Genomic DNA, 18,656 nt, shown 5'->3' on the forward strand with positions numbered 1-18,656 from the left:
TTTGGAACTGGCTCCAGCATACTCCTGCATACAGGCAGTCATGTGGGAAAGCAGAGAAAGTTTAGTGCTCCTCTCGAGAAGGACAGAAGAGGTTCTAATGAGCTTTACTCATATACAGATATATCAGTGCCACTTATTCAGTGTCATTTAGTTATGTTTTCTTAGGCGGGCAGGTGGCACTGTGGATAGAGCCCTGCCCTTGAAGTCATGAAGTCACAGCATCTTTTTCAAATTTTTAATTTTCGATATTCACCATTCACTTTCATAAGATTTTGAGATCCAAATTTTCTTCCCATCCCTCCCCCTTCCCACCCCAAGACAGCAGGCAATCTGATACAAGCTCTACATATATATTCATATTAAACATATTTTCACGTTTATCATTTTGTAAAGAAAAATTAGAACTAATGGGAGAAACCACAAGAAAGAAACCAGAAAGATAAAAAGACATATAAAGAACAAATAGTATCCTTAGATTCCATAGTTCTTTTTCTGAATGTGGATAGCATTTTCCATTATGAATCGTGTGGACCAACCTCTTTTTTTTTAAATTAATTTATTTTTAGTTTTCAACATGTACTTCTACAAGGTTTTGAGTTCCAAATTTTCTACCCATCTCTCCCCTCCCTCCAAGACAGCATGCATTCTGATTACCCCTTCCCCCAATCTGCCCCCCTTCTATTACTCCCCCCTCCCTTCTCTTATTCCCTTCCTTCCTATTTTCCTTTAGGGCAAGATAGATTTCTATACCCCATTGCCTGCATGTAAAAACTATTTTTAACATTTGTTTTTAAAATTTTTGAGTTCCACATTCTCTCCCTTTCTCCTTCCCCACCCACCCTCATTGAGAAGGCAAGCAATTTGATGTAGATTATGCATGTGTAGTCATGCAGAAAACCTCCATAATAGTCATGTTGTGAAAGACTAACTATATTTCCCTCCATCCTATCCTTCCCCCTTTATTCTATTCTCTCCTTTGACCCTGTTCTACCTCAAAAGTGTTTGCTTCTGATTACCCCTCCCCCTGCATTTGTCCTGTTTTTCTAACATCCCCCCACCCCAAACCCCTTCCCCCCTATTTTCCTGTAGGGTAAGATGGATTTCCATTCCCAATTGAGTGTGTATGTTATTCCCCTCCTTGGCCAAATCTGATGAGAGTAAGGTTCACTCATTCCCTCTCACCTCCCCTCTTTTCCCCTCACTGTAAAAGCTTTTTCTTGCCTTTTTTATGTGAGATGATTTACCTCATTCTACTTCTCCATTTCTCCTTCTCCCAATATGTTCCTCTCTCATCCCTTAATTTTATTTTTTAGATATCATCCCTTCATATGCAATTCACCTGCCCTCTGTCTATATATATTCACCCCAACTACCCTAATACTGAGAAAGGTCTCATGAGTTACAAATATTTCCATGTAGGAATGTAAACAGTTCAACTTTAATAAGTCCCTTTTGATTTCTCTTTCCTGTTTACCTTTCTGTGTTTCTCTTGAATCTTGTATTTGAAAGTCAAATTTTCTTGGGGTGGCTAGGTGGCGCAGTGAGTAAAGTGCTGGTCCCAGAGTCAGGAGGACCTGAGTTCAGTTCCGGCCTCAGACATTTAACACCCACACAAAAAAACTAGCCATGTAACCTTGGGCAAGTTACTTAACCCCAATTGCCCTCCAAAAAGCAAAAAAAAAAAAAAAGTCAAATTTTGTATTAAGCTCTGGTCTTTTCATCAAGAATACTTGAAAGTCCTCTATTCCATTGAATATCTATTCTTTTCCCTGAAGTATTATACTCAGTTTTGCTGGGTAGGTGATTCTTGGTTTTAATCCTAGCTCCTTTGACCTCTGGAATATCATATTCCAGGCCTCCCAATCCCTTAATGTACAAGCTGCTATATCTTGTGTTTTCCTAATTATGTTTCCACAATACTTGATTTGTTTCTTTCTGGCTGCTTGCAATATTTTCTCCTTGAGCTAAGAACTCTGGAGTTTGACTACAATATTCCTAGGAGTTTTCCTTTTGGGATCTCTTTCAAGGAGATGAATGATGGGGGTGACTAGGTGGGTGGTGCAGTGAGTAGAGTGCTGGCCCTGAAGTCAGGAGAACCTGAGCCACAGACACTTAACACACACACGCGCACACACACACACACACACACACACACACACACACACACACACCTAGCCATGTGACCTTGGGCAAGTTACTTAAATCCAATTTCCCTCCAAAAAACCAAACAAAAACAAAACAAAACAAAAAAGGAGATGAATGATAGATTCTTTTGACATCTCTTTTCCCCTCTGGTTCTAGAATATCAGGGCAGTTTTTCTTAATACTTTCTTGAAAGATGATGTCTAGGCTCTTTTTTTGATCATGGCTTTCATGTAATTCAATAATTTTTAAATTCTCTCTCCTGGATCTATTTTCCAGGTCAGTGGTTTTTCCAATGAGATATTTCACTTTGTCTTCTATTTTTTCATTCTTTTGGTTTTGTTTTATAATTTATTGATTTCTCATAAAGCTTCCATTTGCTCCATTCTAATTTTTAAGGAATTATTTTCTTCAGTGAGCTTTTGGACCTCCTTTTCCATTTGGTCAATTCTGCTTTTTAAAGCATTCTTCTCCTCATTGACTTTTTGGACCTCTTTTGTCATTTGGTTAGTCTATTTTTAAGGTGTTTATTTTCTTCAGAATTTATTGGGGTCTCCTTTAGCAAGCTCTTGACTCATGTTTCATGCTTTTCTTTCATCATTCTCATTTCTCTACCCAATTTTTCCTCTACTCCTCTTACTTGATTTTTAAAACCCTTTTTGAGCCCTTCCATGACCTGAGACCAATTCATATTTTTCTTGGAGGCTTTGGATGTAGAAGCTTTGACTTCATTGTCTTCTGCTTTTATGTTTTGATATTCCTTGTCACCAAAGTAAGATTCTATAGTCTAATTTTTCCCCTGCTATTTGCTCATTTTTTTCCATCCAATTACTTGATTATTTAGTTCTTTGTTAGGGTAGGACTCTGCTTCCAGGGCAGAAAGTGTGCTGTCCCAAGCTTTAGGAGTTTTGTGCAACTGTTTTCAGAGATATTTCTAGGGGCTTGTAAATTTTTAGTTCTTCTAAGGCTGTATGATCACAGGAGAGGTGTTCACTCCTCTCCTGGTCTGTGCTCTGGTCTGTGAGTGACCACAAGCACTCTTTTCTGTTTTGGAACTGTGGAGAAGATTCCCTCTTGACCAGCACCACAAGCTCTGCCACTCCAGCTCCCCTCCTTGCCCCAGGACCACCACCTAGGACTGTGACCCAGATCTGAGCAGGGCAAAGCAAGAGAATCCTGCCTCTGTGCCAGCAAAGAGAGATCTGGAATCAGTCACTGCTGATGCTGCCACCACCACCCTGGGGCTGGGGCTGGGACTGGACCACACTCCTCTCCCACTCAGGTCCCACAGACCTTCCCTACCAACCTTCTAAATTGGTTTTGGTGTTTGTGGGTTCAGAAGTCTGGAAACCACCACAGCAGCCAGTGACTCAGTCCCCTGAGGCCCACTGGGGTGTTGCTAGGGCCCAGTCTATGCCAGCACAGCCCCCAATGTATTGTGCTCCTCTCCCAGCCTGATGCAGTAAACCTTTCCTGTTGACCTTCCAGGTTGTCTTGGACTGGAAATTTGTTTCACTCTGTCATTTTGTGGGTTCTGCTGCTCTAGAATTTGTTTAGAGTCATTTTTTAAATTAATTTTTTGTTTATTTTTAGTTTACAAGATTCAATTCCACAATTCCTTGAGTTTCAAATTTTGTCCCCCTCCTTCTCCTCCCATGGCGGCATACAATCAAGTATAGGATTTGCAAATACTTTCACAATAGACATTAGTCAGGTTATAAAGACGGATTGTATCAGATGGAATGAAAAATGGTAAACAGGAAATAAAACCAAACAAGAAAAAAGAAAAAGATTTCTAAACTTCCAGGCTGGGGGCTGATAGCCCCAGGAGAAGCCATTATCTCTGCTGGGGGCCCCAAGCCCTCTCTTACCTGGCTCCAATGGATCCTCCCACCCGGTGGTGAGATGGTGGTGAGACAGCTGTGAATCGCCCTTGGGGTGGGTGAGTCTGCGGCTGGGGCTCTGTCTTTTTCTGCTGTAGTCTGCTCTCTAGTCTGAGCTGCTGTAGCCCCTGTGTGCTCTGCGCTCCCCCTGACTGGACCCACGTGGGTACTTTCCTGGGCTGGATTCTGCCACTCTGTCTCCCAGTGGATTCTGACACTCCAAAATCCATTCAGATTCACTTTTTAAAGTTTAGTGACAGGGTTCATGGGGGAGCTTAGAAAAGTTACTGCTTCCATTCCACCATCTTGGCTCCACCCCACCTAGAGTCATTTTTTTACAGGTATTTGGAGGGGCTTGGAGGAGAGTTTTAGGAAGCTTTCACTCCGTCATCTAGGCTATACCCTTGTGGACCAACATCTCTTAAATACCTATTTTGTCCCCAGAACTATGCTATGCTATCCCCAGAGTGCCTAGAACTTTGGGGATACAAAGAAAGGGGGAGAAAACACTCCCTGCCCTCAAGGAGCTCAGAGTCTAATGTGAGGGAGACAGTAAGCAAATAAGTATGTAAAAACAAGATGCAAACAAGATAAATTGGGGGTGTTTGCCAAAAGGGAGGAACTAGCAAAGAAGACCTGAGTTTGAATCCTGCCTCAGATAGCTACCAGCTGTGCAGTTCTGGACAAGTCATTTAACATCTCTGAACCTTAGTTTCCTCATTTGTAGATTGAAGGATTTGAACTTTGTGGCCTCTATTGTCCCTCACAGATCTGAATCTGTAATCCTCTGATCCAGATGCTCCTTGAAATTGAGGGTTTATAACCCAAGGCTCTCTACTTTTAGATGGTTCTTACTGATAATATGACATTTTTCCTCCTATCAAGCTGAAGTCTGCCTCCTGATGCAGCTTTTATCTGGGATCCTTAGTTGTGCCCTGTAGAGCTTATCAGAAGAAGTTGAATCCCTCTTACACCAGACAGCCTCCAAACACCGGATGACAGTTCTCCTATTCCCTCTAAGTCTTCTCTTCTCCAGGCTAAAGCTCTCAGTTCCTTCAGCTGGATCTCATACAGTTTGGTCCCCATTTTCTTCCCCATCCTGGTCACCTTCATTCACCTACAATCCCACTTTGGTTTGTCATCATCCTGACTGAGTTTGATAGTGCAGATATAGTATGATGAGGGGAGGGTACAGCAAATGATCTCCTCTTTTACCTTGGATACACTGTTCTTCTATTCACACAGACCCAGATGAATGTCATGTCAGACTGTTCAGTTTGCAGTCCATTAAAACTCCCAGGTCTTTTTTTTTCATACAACTAGTTGTCTAGCCAGGTCTCCTTCATCCTGTTATTAGCACTAATTTTTTTTTAATCCAGATGTAAGAATTTATTAACATTTTCTCTTGTTAAATGTAATCTTATTAAATTTGACTCATCATTACAGCTTTGGGCTTTGATGCTCTCATTCAGTGTTAGAAATCTCTCCCTGCTTTGTATAATTGGAAAATGCCATAGATCTGGGATACTGATAACAGCATAGCACAGGGCCAAGGGACTCTTGACCACCCGAATGACCTCTCTCCAGTTTGAAGTTAAATCATTAATCCTAACGTTTTGGTTCTTGTTGATCAACTAGGTTCAAATCCATGTAACTATATTACTATCTGACTGAGATATCTCTTCATTTTGTCCCCTAGGATGAGAGATTTTGGCAATGCTTTGCCAAGATCCAGATATTTTATGCCTAGATTGTTCCCTCGTCTACCAGTCTAGTAACCAAGTCAAAAAAAAAGGCAATTAGGTAGCTCTGATATGGTCTGTGCTTGATGAACCCCTATGGGCTTCTAGTGATCATCGTTTGAAAGATTGTGTTTGAAAAAGACAGGAGTCCAAACCAAAACAACCCCAGAGACCAGTGAGTCAGTTTTTTTTTTTTTTGTTGGGGTTTTTTTTTTTTTTTTTGCTTTTTGGAGGGGGGAAAGGCAGGGCAATTAGGGTTAAGTGACTTGCCCAAGCTCACACGGCTAGTAAGTATTAAGTGTCTGAGGCCATATTGGAACTCAGGTCCTCCTGACTCCAGGGTTGGTGCTCTATTCACTGTTTCATCTACCTGTACCTCAGTTGACCTTTCTTGAGCATCTACTATGAAAAAAGGTCAAGAGGCAAAGGGAAAATGTGGGAGGACACAGATTTAGCCCTCAGAGGTTAACCTCTGCTTGGAAATAAGACGGGAATACAATTTGATTCAACAAATATTTTTTTATCACCTCCTCCTCCATGTACAGCCCTGGGGACTCAAATGATAGGAACGTGTAATCTCACAGCATAGAGAGAATATACACAGATGACCACACAAATGTCCGGTGACCCTGATAGGAGCAAGACATCACACCTGGATTTTTGTGCCCTTGTTTGCTCCTGTATCTCCCTGGGAGAGGCCCCATCTCCCGAACTCCTATACATATGAGAACCTATCATTCTCACTGGCTGCTAAATGCCTAGGCAGCAGTAAATGGGCAGCAGGCTGTCCTGCAATGCTCCCAACCTGGACAAGCCCAGGAGAGGCCTGGGCTTTTTCTCACCCCTGTATGATGCATGTGTGAAGATACTGATGCCAGGAACCTTCTTGGTTGCTGGGGAAGAAATGATTGCTCAGAGTCATGGTAGTGCCACCATCCTGTGCCTGGGTGGGTAGGTTAGGGGTGGGCAGCAGAGATCTCTTCCTCTCCTACTCCCCCCTCCCCTCGCACATGCCTATCCCCCTCTCAGTTCTACTTCCCACTCTGCAGAGACATTGAAGATGTGGACCTCCTGATCCAGTGTGAGACCTTTGAGGAGGCCAAGGCTGAGGATGATGAGGAGCTGCTCAGAATCTTCGATGGGATTGACATGAGCAGTCACCAGGAGGTCTTCTCCACTCTGTTTAATAAGGTCAGGGGAAATCCAAGGGAAGGAAGTAGCCTTTGCTCTAGGTAATGAGATACAGCTAGAGATAAAGGGGAATTAGTGTAAGGGAAAGGGAAGAAACACCCCGTAAAGAGTTAGAGGGTCGGTCATTTTTAAGTTATGTCCAACTCTTCATGACCCCATTTAGGGTTTTCTTGGCAGAGATACTGGAGCGGTTTGCCATTTCCTTCTCCAGCTCATTTTACAGATGAGGAAACTAAGGTAAACAGGGTTAAGTGACTTGCCCAGGGTCACACAGCTAGTAAGTGTCTGGGGCCAGATTTGAACTCAGAAATATGAGTCTTTCTGACTTCAGGCTTGATACTGTACCCACTACACCACCTGGGTACCCCAGAGTTAAAGGACTGGTATTCAAATCCCTACTCTGGTGTTTGTGTGACTTCAGACAAGTCAGGTTCCCTGAGTTTTAATAACCTCACTTATAAAACTGGCAGTGGAGGGGAGGGTAAGAGAGGACAGGATGAAATAGTCTAAAAGGTGTCTTCAGCTCTAAATCTTGGGAATAGCCTTTGAGTGAGATGGTGGTGAAATGTGGAAAAAGACTGAATTGGTACAAATGCAGTGTCATAAATAAGGTAGATAACATCTCAATGGCTACTGCTCTGGTCTCACCATAGCTGGAGAATGGGCACCTTGTGTAAATGGTAGCCAATTGTGGTCGCTCCATTTTAAGAAGGCCTCAGACAAACTGGAAGGGGTCCTAGACAAGAACAACCAAGAGAGGAGGAGAGAGAAATACCAGGACATAAGAGGACCAGCTAGGGACTTTGAGCTTGGAAAAGAAGGCCTTTGGGAGGTGAAAGATACATTGAAGAAATCTTAGAACATAGGGTGAATGTTAGGACTAAGGGGCCGTAAAGGTTATTTAGCCCAAAAACCTCATTTCATGCATGAAAAAGCTGAGTCTAGAGAGGAAAAGGGACTTGGATAAGGTCACACAGTTTGTTAGTGACAGGTCTGAGAATCCAATTCAACTCTCCTGCAGCCCTGCTACGGCAAGTGTTCTGCTAAACCACATTGTTAATCACAATTTGTCAATAAGCATTTAATAAACAGAGGCTGTGTCCCAGACTCTGTGTCAAATTCTGGGGATACAAAGAAAGGCCTTTAGATCTGAAGGACTGGCATTTGGAGGAAATGGTAGACTTGTTTTACTCAGAGGGCAGACCTAGGAGTGAGACAGGAAAATTAAAGGGAGACAAATATAAGTTCAATGTGAGATTAAAGTTTTTTCTAACATTTATAGATGCCTAACAATAAAATAGATTTAGTGAGGTGATGAGTTCCCTGTCACGGTCAGTGTTTAAGCGAGGCTGAGGTGATCCTGTCAGGAATTGCAGAACAGATTTCTACTCTTAGAGGAAAGGTTGGATAACGGACCTTTGAGGTTCCTTTCAGCTCCTGAGATTCTAGGATTCTACGGCCTTGGTCAGGGCTTGAGTTGGGGAGACACTGAGGTAGAACACAGTAATCTGAACTCCTGAACCATTGGGCATGGCCTAAAATTTGTTGTGTAAAATTTGGATTCAGAAGTGAATGTTGAAAACAAAAATAAATAAATTGAAAACTTTTTTTTTTAATGTAGATTCAGTCAAAAGACCTCACTTAAGGATCTAGAAAAGCACATGGGACCTCAAGGCCGCAGATTCCCCAACCCTAGTCTAAGGAATAGGTCTGGTTGACCCAGGCTGGAGCAGAGGTGTCCTTCCTCACTCCGTGGGGAGGGAGTAGGAGGAATCGTGAGGAAGAGGGCTGGGGCTGATTCTGACCACAGGTCCTTCTCTTGGTTTCCAGGTGAGCTGCTCCCCCATCTCAGTCCAACTACTCTCTGTCCTGCAAGGTCTCCTGCACCTGGAACCCACCCAGCACTCAAGCTTGCTGCTGTGGGAAGCCCTGGAAATCCTAGTTAACAGAGCTGTGCTCTTAGCCAGCGATGGTAAGGATTAATCCCAGGTTTACCATCTCCATCCTCATGTTCTGTCTCCGACAACATTGTACAACACGGCCTCCCTCCCACCTTTTCCCTTTCTGAGGGAGGGCCCACAGACAGTCAGACCTGCTCCAAACCTTGCCCAGACCTCTTCCCACCCAAATTCTTATTGTGTTAAACCCTGTTTCAGAAGGGATCTCATCAGTTCACTTACACTAAGATGTAAATACGTGGCAATGCAATGTTTACACTAGAAAATTGCCCTCAAGGGGGTTGAGGGTGCAATTCTGAACCCATAGAAAAAATGACTTCTAAGGTCATTCCCAACACCCGAGCTTCTGCTATTCCATGAAGGGAGTGCTCATGATGGAATTTCATTCACCTTTTCAGATAATAAAAATAATAGCAATAATAATTCACATATATATAGTTTAAGGCTTAGAAAATGCTTTCTTCCCAACAACTCTGTGAAGTGTACATAGCCCAAATATTATCTCTATTTTATAATTGAGGAAACTGATGACAATTGTGGGAGTGACTTTTCCAGAATTATAAGGCTGATAAGTGGCAGAACTGGGACACAAACACCAATATTTTCCCAATTCCACAACCTCTCCTGACGAATATACCTCATATTATACCCTTCCAGCTTTGATGTTTTGTCTGCTCTGACTTCCTATAAAACCAGTCATTTATCCCAGTACTTACTCCTTCTTAGAACCCCATACATAACACTCCACTAGCCCCTGATACACCCTTTAGGTTCTAGCCTGTCTCTAGGAGACATTGGGGCACACAGTGCAATGTTTCTGAGAGGAAAAGTAGAGGCTAGAGAATGGGTGAAATAAACTGATCTCCAAGGTCCTTTCTAACTCATTCTAGTCTCATTCTGGGACTAAGGAAGGACAGGAGAGATCTCAGCCCCAAACCTTTCTTCCTGCCATCCCCACCTCCCACCCTTGGTTTCCAAACTTGCAAGAGTCCTCGAGCTTACTCAGAGGGCACCTAGTGCAGCCCAGACCTGACTAGGAATCCTATCTTCAGCATCCCCCCAAACCCGTCATCTAGCAATCACATTTTCCTGAGCTCACCCATTCTACTTTGGAGGCAGGGTGGCTCTGATGGGAACTTTTTACTTAGATTGATCTGGCATCTGCCTTTTAGCAACTTCTAGTCACCTTTGCTTTCTTGGGTCAAGCAAAACATGTCTAATTCTCCTTCTACTGGTGCATGGAAGCAGTGATTTCCGCCACCCCCCCCTGCACCCCCCGCCCCATATTCTCCCAGCTCAACATCCTCAGTTTCTTCATGTGACCCCCGTGGCACATTCTCCAGGCATCTCATCCTCCCAGTTGCCCTCCTGTGGGCAAAGGAGGAACTTATCTGAGGGAGGGAGTGACAGAGACAGAGACATAGAGAGACAGACACAGAGACAGACTTAGACACAGAGACAGAGAGAGACAGACAGACACAGAGACAGACTCAGACACAGAGACAGAGAGAGATTTTCAGTCATTTTTAGTTCTTTTTAACTCTTCATTTGGGGTTTTCTTGGCCAAGGTACTGAAGTGGTTTTCCATTTTGTTATCCAACTCATTTTACAAATGAGGAAAGTTAGGAACACAAGGTGAAGTGACTTGCCCAGGGTCACACAGTTAGTAAATATCTGAGGTCAGATTTGAATTCAGGTCTTCCTGACTCCAGGACAGCACTCTATTCACTGTATCACCTAGCTGACCCCAGTCCTCTCTGACCAGAGCTAGAGGATAGCAGAATGATGACTTCTGTATTCAGGACACACTGCCTCACTTCAGACAGCCTAAGCTCCTGTCTGCTGTTGGATATACTGTTGACTCATAGAGTTTGCATTTCACTAAAACCTCCAGCTCTTTTTAATAGGTATTCTGTGCCTCCTCCACACTGTACTTGTGGAGCTGACTTTTTGGACTGAGTCAAAACACACACACACACATGCACATATATGTACACATACATATAAAATCATACACACACACACACACACACACACACACACACACACATATATATATATATATGTATAATCTATTTAAGTGAGGAAAACATGGTTCCCTCCCTCTGGGAGCTCTTGGAATGGGGTATAGTTAGGGGATTACTTACAGAGCTCCCTTGCCTTGCCAGCCTGCCTCACTGCCATCCTGGACCCTCCCCACAGATTTGCTGGGTCTGGAATGAAGGGGTTGGCAGAGTGCATGCCCACATGTTAGGGCTCAAGAGAGACTTTAGGGTTCAAGCCCTTCATTTTAAAGATGAGAAAACCAAGGCCTTGAGAGAAAAATTAATTTGTTCAAGGTCATAGCCAGTATGTGACAAAGTCCTCCCCTTGTCTCCCTCACTTTGTCACTCAGCAGTACTTATAGATCTTATTCACAGACTTTTTTAGAGTTGAAAAGATTCTACTCCAGTTCACATTCCTTATTGTTTAGAAAGAGAAACTGAGACTCAGAGAGGCAGGACTTGGCCACAGTCCCCCAGACAGTAAATTAGAGAGCCAGGATTCCAAACCAGATCTCCTTGTTCTCAGGTTTAGAACTTCAGCTTATGAGAGTCATAAACCAGCCCCAGGTTATGGCAGCTAGAGTCCAGCCTTTAAATAAGCCCTTTTGAAGAGAATGGGGGCAGAAAACCAGGTGAAGGACATCCCTTCCAGGACCCCCAAATTCCCACCAATGGGCCTAGATGCTTCTGCCATGACACATCCTGGCTCACTTTAATGATCTTAACTTAGGGGGAATCAGTCCCCCAGATTCAGTGCCTGCTAAGTGAAGCAGGATGTCCCTTTGTTCTGTTCTCCAGGATTTAGTGGATGAGTCTGTCTTAAAATAACAAGATTTAGAGCTGGAAAAGACCAGGACCTTAAAGATGAGGCCCTTAGAAAAATGTGAGGACAAGCAGGCACTGCAGGGGCAACAATCAGAACCAGTGGCTAAGAACATGACATTTTATGGCTTCTTAGAGATCATCTGGTCCAACTGTCTCACTTTACAGAGGAAAATGAGTTTAAGAGAAGGGAAGGGACTCACCCAAGGTCACAGGCCAGCCCTTTGGAGCCAAGTGTCCATCCTAGAACATTCCATTCTGGTGACTCAGGCCCCTGAAATCAAGAGCCTTAAGAAGCTCCCAGCTGGGGGGAGTCATGGGCCAGAGAGCAAGTTAACCCTCTGCCCTGGAGCTCCCTGCCCTGAGAATGTGCAGGCAGATACACAGCTGGGATAGGAGGATTTTAGAGCTAGAAGGCCCCCTTTTTTTTAAAGTTCCATTTATTTCAATTAACAAGCACTTATTTTCTGCCACCCTTTGGAAAAAAGAAAAAAAAACCCTCATGTAGTCAAAGAAAACAAATTCCTATACTGGCTGCATCTGAAAATATGTCTCTTGGGGTGGCTGGATGATACAGTGAATGGAGCACCAGTCCTGGAGTCAGGAGGACCTGGGTTCAAATCCGACCTCAGACACTTAACACAAAAACTGGCCGTGTGACCTTGGGCAAGTCGCTTAATCCCAATTGCCCTCCAAAAAGCAAAAAAAAAAAAATGTCTCTTACTGTGTCTTGGATAGCTCGCCCATCTGTCAGGGGATGGGCAGCTCCACGCTGTCTGTCTGCTAGTATTGTGCTTGGTCACGTTCAAAGTCGTTTATCCTGATGGTCTTGGATAACTTGTTCCGCTTCTGCTCACTTCGTTCTTCTTTAGTTCGTGCAGGTCTCTTCCTGGGTCCTCTGAAACACGGTCCCTTTTGTCATATCAAGTGAGACAATAGGTGAACAGTATTTAACACAGCGCTTGGCACCTAGTAGACCCTTAATAAATGCTTGTTGCTCTGCTTCTTTTGCACCCCCTCCTCCTTGGGGTGCAATAATATTCCATTATATCCATATCTCATCATTTGTTAAGACCTTCCCCAATTGATGCATAGTTTCTGTTCTTTGCCACCATAGACAGCTGCTCTAAATATTTTTGTACATCTGGGTCCTTTTCCTATTTCTTTCATCTTTCTTGACCCATCATTTTACAGAAGAAATTGAGGACAGAGAGGGAGAAGGAACATGCCCAAGGTTAAAAGAGTAGCAAGTAGTCAAATAAGGATTCAAACCTCTTCTGACTAATCCCCATGCTCTTACTGAGCCACTTTAATTTCCTCTAATTCCATCCCGTATACGGCTTAGAAACTTTCATCTTAGCCTTGCCTCTGTCTAAGATGGAGGGAGCCTATTTTTTTTTCAAATGAAATCCCATTTTTCCCCTTTTGAGCTGGTAACAACTTCCTCTATTCAGTCTCTGTGCCCATCTCTAGACTCCCTTCCACTTCATTTAAACAGAATCAGAATTTCAGATGGGGGCAGGGAACTTCAGAAATTTCTAGTCCTACCTACCCTACCCTACCCACCCAGATCGAGAGCCCCCTCTACAGCTACTCTCTCCCTGACAGGGTCACCCAGCTCCTCCTTGTATGCCTCTAGTGATGGAGAAGTCACTATCTCCCAGGCTACCTATTCATTCTACCTCTGGATAGCTCTAACCAGCTAAGACGTTTTTTTAGAAAAATTTATCCAATCCAAGTTCAAACTCACCCCCTAGATCTGATCTCTGGGACAAGTAGAACAAATCTAATCCTACCTATATGACAGTCCTTCCATACTTGAAGATAATAATCGAAGGTGAGGGAAGCAAGGGTTTTAAAACATGGTTTAGTGAAAAGAGTACTGGATTTGGAGTCAAAAGACCTGTGTTCAAATCCCAGCTCTGCCACTTCCTAACTGTGTGACCTTGGATAAATCATTTCACCTCTGTACTTCAGGTTTCTTCATCTGTAAAATGAGGGTGTTTAGACTAAGTATTCTCTTATGATTCCTCCCAGCTCTAACTTATGATCCTCTATGTCCACACAAGTCTTTGCTTCTCTAGGCTAAGTAGACTGGAGAATTTTATGCCTTTTTTTCATCTTCTGTTTGTAGAAGGTCACCACTTGCTCCCCCCACCCCAGTCCAGCTCTTGTGGGGACTGTCCATCCCTTTCTGGCACTCCTTGCTCTTTCCCCTATTTTTCGTTCCCCCCCTCTATCTCCTATCATACTTATCTCCCCAACTTTATTCCATTCTTTGTCCCTTCTCTGCAGTCCAAGAGAGCAGCATTGAAGAAATAGTGGAGAGACTCCTGTCCATGAAGATGAGGCCTCAGCAGTGCCCCAAGATCTGTAGCCTGGTCAAGACAGCCCACAAGTGTATCCAGACTAGCCTGGATATAGCGGAGCCATCACCAAAGAGGAGCCAGAAGGAAAATACCTCTGGGACATCATCAGACAATGGCAGTATAGAGACTGTTAAAGCCATCCATCTGCAGGCAGCCTCTGCCACCCCCGAGTCACAGCCACCCTCTTCAGCCCCAGTTGTAGACCCCCTCCTTGATACAGCCAGCCTCCCCCCCCCACCTCCCCCTCCGCCTCTGCCCAACTTTGCATGGGCCCCACCTCCAGCCACTCCTATGTCCAGTAAAACCTCTGTCCCCCCTCCTGCTCCTCCACCTCCATTTCTTCTGCCTGACATGACAAGGACTTCCTCTACTGTTCCTCCTCCTCCCCCTCCCCCTCTGCCTGACCTGGGTGGCATCCCCCCCCCTCCCCCTCCCCCTGGCCCGGGGGGCGTCCCCCCCCCCCCCCCTCTGCCTGCCCTGGGTGGCCTCCCTCCCCCTCCCCCTCTGCCTGGCCTGGGTGGCATCCCTCCCCCTCCCCCTTTGCCTGGCCTGGCATGTGTTCCCCCTCCCCCTCCGATGAATGGAATTGAAGAAATAGTGGTTGCCCAGGTGGACCATGGTCTGGGTTTTGCAAGAGTTCCAAACCACAGGAAAGTGAACCCTCCTACTCTGAGGATGAAAAAGCTGAATTGGCAGAAACTCCCTTCCAATGTGGTAAGAGGTATGTCTAGTAATAGGGCAGCTTCTTCCTGGGCAGCTGGGGAGTAGTTTGTGGAAGGGCAAGTCATAAGAGAAACCAGATAGTACAAAGATGCACTGTGGTCTACTGGAAAGAATAATGGATACGTGATTCGTAGTAGCCTGAAGTGGTAATAGGACCCAGTGGATTGGATATTGGATTTGGAATCAAGAAGGTCTGGGTTCAGATCCCACTCTGTGCAGTTACTAGTTGTATGATTAGGGACAAGCCTATATCTAATAAGCAAGAGAACAATTACGTTGGGAAAAATGATTATTGATTGTCTGCAAAAATGGAAAGCAGGAAGGTCAGATAAAAGCCATAATTTAAAGCTTCTCATTGGCCCATAAATTAATAGCAAAGAATTTTACCAACTTTCACTGAGGAAGTTCATTTTATTAATGGTGTACAAATTGTTACTTTTGTAAGAGTGACTATTAGCTGACATTTACATTGCAACTTCAAGAGTGCAAAGATGCAAAAGTTTGCAGTGATGAAAACAATCTCATTAAAGCCTCACAAGAACACTATGGTATAAGTACTACAGTTTTATTGTCCTTAGAGATCAAGAAATAAAAACTCAAGAAAGAGCAAGTGATTTGCCCCAGTCACACAACTAGTTATTGCAAAGGATGAGACTCTCCAGATTTTCTGACTCCAAATCCTATTCTCAATCCACAGTAAAATTGCTCATAAGAGATTTGGCAAGTATACTAACTAGAAACCCCATACAAGATTAATGAAATTCAAAGCTCATTGTTCTGAAGAAACTATAGAAAGATTAACACTCCCTCACCAAAAAGGAGGAATAAGATGATAGAGCACATAATAACCAGATCAGGAACCTTTAGAAATACTTTTGGGACCCATAGGCATAACTTGACCAAACAATAGTAAAGGCTGATATCAGGTACCTACCACTGAATTTGTTGAGTGTAACTGAAAGTGGTTTACTTCAAGATAGCACCTGTGACACAGTTAAGATCCAAGAATGGAATCAAAAGACCCCCACGAGGGACCCCTTCATGAACTCAGTCAACATATATTGACAAATGACTGAATGATGTGAACTCATTTGTGGAAATGGAAGATTTTATGAGGGCAATACAGGAGCAGCATTGCAATCAGAGGTCATAGAAGGATGATATTCATGGGAGTCTGTACTTAGTAATCAATGTAGGTCATGCAAAGAATTGGGAAAAACGGTTACATCACATCTATGATAAGAGCAGTATTTCCTAGATCTGTGCCATGTAGGCCAGCCCATCTTTTCCTAAGACCCTATCCCATGCAGGTTTGATGAGTTGTTTTTTCCTTCAGAGGTTTTGAAACTTACTTTGAGGCTGGATTGACTAAGGGGACTTCCTGGGGTGGTTGCCATGGTTTCCTGGCCTCAGTGTCTCACATCAACTTTCTGAGACCTCTTTCTTTGAGCTCATCTAGAGGTCCTATGCCTTCCACCCTAGGATTTTCACCTTTTCAGTTTTTTGGTTGTTTTTCTCTTTTAAAGTTTTTTTCTGAACATCATTCCAAGGCAGGCCCAAAACTCCCTGACTTTCTTAGCCCCTTAGCCTGCTTGCTTGGTACCCTGAACTTAAAGATATTCAGACCTGTTCTCCAGTAACCTTTTCCCTTCCCCCAACACTTCCATAATAAGTGGTGGCCCTCATCTGGCCACTTTTCCATCTTTCACTTTAAACCCCACATACAATTGTGTATTTTCTAGGATTTATTGACAAGAGAAAAGAGATCTTGCAATAACACACCATGGGAATGTCATGAGAGGTGGAAATTTTAAAAACCACCCAGGTTCAGATGGGTTAGCCCTAAACTTCTCAAGTTAATTTTATTAAGCTAAAATTAATCAACTTTTCCAGTTCCCCAGGCCAGACCTCTGTCTTTACACACTAATATGGCTGCAAAGGCAGCTTTTCAGGACTGGCAGGCCTCTCATTTGAACCCTCAGGCTTAATGGGCCCTGTTCTCTCACATCCCAAACTCTCCCCAAAGCCCTGTACGCCTTTTCATTTTCTGTATCAGTGTCACTTCCCTCCCACCCTCTTTAGGAGGTCCCCATAGCCACCCTTCCCAGGTCAGAAACCAGGAATGTCCTGAGTTGCAGGTGAAGAGGCCCCTTCCCCATGGCCACCGCCCTTCCCTGATTGGAAAGTAAGGTAGGTAGTGCAAGTCTTTACAGAGGAAGCAAGCTCTGAGAAAAAATGATTTAGCCATAATCACACAGTGATTGAGCATTAAGAGTTATGTCTACTGACTCTAAAACCAGTGTTGTCTCCATTATTCTCTATTACCTTCATAGACAGAGCATTGCTCTCACCAGCTATCCTGCATGAAGCTTCCACCATAGGCCCTTCTACCTCTAGATCCACACTATTTACTCCTCCATCCATCCACCCCCGTTATATTCCCTTTGGAACATGTATATCTATCTCCCCTCCATTGCATAGATGTCAGCTGGTGTCCCCCTTGTTCACCGGTTCACTAGTAGGTCAGTACAGAAATTTTAGCTCCATGACTAAGTACCCCATGTGAGGACATGAGACCCTTGGCTGAAAGAACAGTTAGTTCTGGGGTTTTCTTTCTTTCTGACTCCCTTTGCTAACTCAGCCTTTCATGCCCAGGCCTTCAGGGTTTTCTTTCTTTCTGCTTCAAGGATAAGCAGGCCTAGATGAGCATCTATAACTGTTTTAGCTTACCTGAGATTTTTACCAGCATTTAGGGAACCAGATTAAACAGAGCAAACTAAGAGCCCAAGATTATGGAGTTACAGAACTCAGGGAGCCCAATCCTACAGCCCCCTAACCTGGTTCCAGAGCCAGCTTCCTGAAGCAACCAACTCATTCTGATAGATTTCCCCGTAAAGCACAGTTTTCAAACTCATCACAGTGGCTGCATCACCCACTTCGGGAGCCTCTGGTCTAGAGAGACCGCAAAACAATAAATCAAGCCCTAATTTGTAGAGCTTGGAAATTTCCAAGTCATAGATACTCACTGGAAATTTGCCAGCTCTCCTAGCTGTTTCAAACTGGCTCCAGCATGCCACTGGTTCCCTTTTGCTAGAAGAGGCGAAGAGAATCTGAATGCACACTTATCAGGCATATTGTTGGGGTCTTTTTAAATGTATGAGTTGGCCTAGATGGCCACTTTTATCTCTGAAATTCCAAGGTCCACATATTATTCCCAATGTTTTATTCAAAATTTAAAGCCCTCCCTAACCTCCTCCCCCCATTTCCAGTGCTTATGCTCTTTATTTTCTATGAACCCTTTTCACAGCTTGCTTTGCACAGGATTGTTTGCATGTTGTCTTCTCCGCTAATTAGACTGTAAGCTTTTTGAGGGCAAGGACTATCTTTTGCCTCTTTTTGTATCTCCAGCACTTAGCACAGTGCCTGTCACATAGCAGGGGCTTAATAAATGTTTATGGATTGATTTATTTATTGAATTTATTGAGTGTCTAGTACAACCACTTATGGTTTGGGTTTTTTTGCTTGCAGGGGGGGAGGCAGGGCAATTGAGGTTAAGTGACTTGCCCAAGGTCACACGGCTAGTAAGTGTTAAGTGTCTGAGGCGGGATTTGAACTCAGGTCCTCCTGACTTCAGGGCTGGTGCTCTGTTCACTGTGCCACCTAGGCACCCCCACTTATGTTTATTAATGATGATTAAGAGTTAAATTAATTTCCATGAATATAACTTTTTTCTTTTTCCTCATTAACCCATCCTCCCACCCTTCTTGTCCACTAAAGAAGT

The 18,656-nt window shown here is 43.8% G+C and overlaps 1 protein-coding gene and 1 non-coding gene across 8 annotated transcripts in view; both read left to right on the forward strand.

Moving 5' to 3' along the window:
- INF2 (inverted formin 2) overlaps positions 1–18,656 on the forward strand; it is an 89,221-nt gene that overhangs the window by 47,532 nt on the left and 23,033 nt on the right. For all 7 annotated transcript variants that reach the window (XM_069103828.1, XM_069103827.1, XM_069103821.1 and 4 more), the window contains 3 exons: positions 6,817–6,958; positions 8,789–8,930; positions 14,079–14,873. In XM_069103828.1, coding sequence (XP_068959929.1) covers positions 6,817–6,958; positions 8,789–8,930; positions 14,079–14,873 — 1,079 coding nt within the window. The remainder of the gene's footprint in view (positions 1–6,816; positions 6,959–8,788; positions 8,931–14,078; positions 14,874–18,656) is intronic.
- LOC138173802 (U6atac minor spliceosomal RNA) lies at positions 38–163 on the forward strand. The gene has a single exon (XR_011171536.1). It is a non-coding gene; the product is annotated as a U6atac minor spliceosomal RNA (small nuclear RNA).

Source organism: Petaurus breviceps, unplaced genomic scaffold (assembly GCF_028583685.1).
Source record: "Petaurus breviceps papuanus isolate PSGF00001 unplaced genomic scaffold, PetGlider_PUasm1.0 64, whole genome shotgun sequence".
NCBI classification, from domain to species: Eukaryota; Metazoa; Chordata; class Mammalia; order Diprotodontia; family Petauridae; genus Petaurus; species Petaurus breviceps.